General features: G+C 39.1%; 1 protein-coding gene across 1 annotated transcript; it reads left to right on the top strand.

Annotated features, from left to right (window-relative positions):
* The first annotated feature begins 1,734 nt into the window (after positions 1–1,734).
* On the top strand, positions 1,735–2,130 carry LOC137636382 (uncharacterized). Its single transcript, XM_068368794.1, has one exon. It carries the CDS (start codon positions 1,735–1,737, stop codon positions 2,128–2,130), a length of 396 nt encoding a protein of 131 aa, XP_068224895.1.
* Positions 2,131–3,318: the final 1,188 nt, after the last annotated feature.

Below are 3,318 nucleotides of genomic sequence, written 5' to 3'. Positions count from 1 at the left end.
ATGGTACCAGTAGATTGGGTTTGTGCATGTATTGTACCACTGTATATGGGTAAGGGAGATGTGCATGAGTGTTATAATTCAAGGGGTATTAGTTTGTTGAGTGTAGTTGGAAAAGTGTATGGTAGAGTAATGATTAATAGGATTAAGGATAAAACAGAGAATGCAATCTTAGAAGTACAGGGTGGTTTTAGAAGAGGTAGGTGTTGTATGAGATTTGGTAAAATAGTTTTTGAGTTATGCGAATCACAAACACAAACAGACATACAAACAAATACACTCCTATTAAAACATAACCTTCCTAACAAAGGATTAAAAAATTATTTTGTGAATTACACCTTAAAGCTTATATTGAATCAGTGAAATCTAATCAGCTGTGTTGGATCATAAGCGGTACTGCACAGTACCTTGGTTTTTGAGTAATGTTGAACACTGTACGAGCAAAACGTGATATGAGCATAAAAATTAAAATTAGATTAAGAGCACCACCTCAATCTGAGAGCAAAAACTGCTTTGTATGGACATTTATTCTGGACAATTATTAATGAGACTAGCGAGTAAAGAGAAGAAACCATTCTTCATGTAATTTCTACGCCATTTACTTAGATATTAGCTCGCAACTCTGAATGTGGGGAAAATGACTGGAAAAGGACGAGAGCTGGTTGACCTCATGGAGAGAAGGACGATTGGATTGCTGTGTGTGCAGGAGACCAGGTGGAAGGGAAATAAGGCAAAAGAACTAGGCGAAGGTTGTAAATTATATTACAGTGGAGCAAATATGGAAGGAAGAAATGGAGTAGGAATAATATCATCGAAAGAGTTGAAGGAAAATTTGATTGGGGTGAATAGGAAAAATGACAGAATTATAAGTTTAAAGCTAGGACTGGGAGCAACAATAGTCAATGTGGTGTGTGCCTATGCCCCGCAAACTGGATGTACAGAGGAGGAGAAGGATACATTCTGTGAGGATATGGACCAAGAGCTTGGAATAATTCCTACAAGGGAAAGGGTAATTATAGGAGGAGATCTGAACGGCCACTTGGGAATTAGTAGGGAAGGGATAGAGAGAGTGCATGGAGGTTGGGGTGTGGGTGAGAGAAGTTATGGGGGAGAAAGTGTGATTTATTTTGCATTGACTTTTGACCTAGCAATGATCAACACCTTCTTTGAGAAGAAGATTAACAGACTGATTACTTACAGTAGTGGTGGCAGGGAGAGCCAGATAGATTTGCTGCTGTGTAAGAGAGACCATCGACCATCTGAAGGAAGTTAGAAATTGCAAGGTGATAAATGGGGAGAGTGTAGCAGTGCAACAAAGGTTAGTGGTAATTGATCGCAGACTAAGGAATTGTAGGAGAAGTAAAAAGACGAGAATGGACCAAAAGATTAAGTGATGGAAATTGAAAGAGGAAGATCTGAGAGTCTTGTTTAAGGAAAGAGTGCTGGAAGCAGTAAGGTTACATGATGATGTATAAGAATGGTGGGCCGAGAATAGTAAAGTGATTCTAAGGATTGGTGAGGAAATACTTGGAAAGTCATCAGGAAGAAGACCCCCAAATGATAAAGAATCGTGGTGGTGGAATGATGAGGTGCAAGAATGGGTAAAATCCAAGAAAGAAGCCAAGAAGAAGGCAGATCTATCCGAACAAGAGCAGGATAAAGAAAACTATAAACAAGCAAAGAAAGAAGCAAGAAGAGCAGTAGCAAAGGCAGAGACATTAAATAAAATCTAAAGAGATGGAAACACCAGAAGGAGAGAAGAAAATATTACAAATGGCTAAGGCCCAAGATGCTACATCCAAAGACCTGACACATATAAGGCAAATAAAAGATAGCAATGGCATAGTTCTAGCAGTAGAGAGTGAAATTAAAAGTAGGTGGAAAACTTATTTTGAAGGACTATTGAATAAGGAGAACCCAAGAACAGTATTTGAAGAGGGACTCCCAAACAAGACAGTTACCATAGGAGTGACTAGAAGAGAAGTAGAACAAGCAGTAAATAAGATGAAAAATAATAAAGCTGCAGGACCGGATAATATACCAGTAAAGGTATGGAAGAGTCTGGGAGAGGAAGGCATAGATATCTTGTGGGACATGACACAGAAGATATTCAATCAGGAAAAGATGCCATAGGAATGAAGAAGAAGCCTAAACATTCCCATCTATAAGGGAAAGGGAGACATCCAGGAATGTGGCAACTACAGAGGCATAAAGCTGATTATCCATACTATGAAAATATGGGAGAAGATCATTGAGAAGAGACTCAGATATGAAACAGCAATTGGTGAGGAATAATTTGGATTCATGCCAGGAAGAGGGACTGTAGAAGCAATATTTGCTTTGAGACAGATGTTAGAAAAACATCGGGAGAAACAAAAAGGATTACATATGGTCTTTATTGACATGGAGAAGGCATACGATCGAGTACCACGTCAAGAGCTGTGGAGATGTATGAGAGAAAAGGGAGTCCTTGAGAAATACGTAAGAATCACCCAAGATATGTATGAAAGGGCAGAAGCAAATGTTAAGAGCAGTATAGGCCTAACAGAAAGTTTCCCAGTAACTGTGGAACTACATCAGGGGTCTGCATTTAGCCCTTACCTATTTGATCTGGTCATGGATGTAGTAACACAAGGTATTAGAGATCAGTCTCCTTAGTGTATGCTTTTTGCTGATGATGTTATACTGTGTAGCACTAGGCGAGAGGTAGTTGAGGAGAAACTGGTGGAGTGGAGAAGAGAAATGGAAAATAGGGGATTGAAGATCAGCAGGAAAAAGACAGAGTATTTGAGAATTAAAAATGACGAGAATGGGGAAGTTAGTTTACAAGGAGAAAGATTTAAAAAAAAAAAAAAAAAAAAAAAAAAGTTGAAAATTTCAGGTATTTAGGATCAACAGTTACAGAGGATGGTGATCTGGGGCAGAAATAAACCACAGAATACAAGCAGGATGGAAGAATTGGAAAAAAAGTGTGTGGAGTACTATGAGACAGGAAAATAGTTGTTAAGTTGAAAGGTAAAGTACACACGACAGTTGTGAGACCGGCAATAATGTAAGGAGCGGAGACATGGGCAATAAAGAAGACAGAAGAGAAGAAGATGGATATGGCAGAGATGAGAATGTTGAGATGGATGTATGGGGTGACAAGAAGAGATAAGATACGGAATGAGGTAATTAGGGGCACCACAGGAGTTAGAAAACTATCAGATAAGATCCAAGAAAGTAGACTAAGGTGGTACGGTCATGTCATGAGAAAAGATGAACAGTATATTGGGAGGAGAGTGATGGAAATGGAGGTACAGGGAACGAGAAGGAGAGGGA

The sequence above is a fragment of the Palaemon carinicauda genome, unplaced genomic scaffold (genome assembly GCF_036898095.1).
Source record: "Palaemon carinicauda isolate YSFRI2023 unplaced genomic scaffold, ASM3689809v2 scaffold284, whole genome shotgun sequence".
Taxonomy (NCBI): domain Eukaryota; kingdom Metazoa; phylum Arthropoda; class Malacostraca; order Decapoda; family Palaemonidae; genus Palaemon; species Palaemon carinicauda.
Note: the sequence above shows the minus strand (reverse complement) of the source record. Positions and strands in the feature narration are given on the sequence as shown.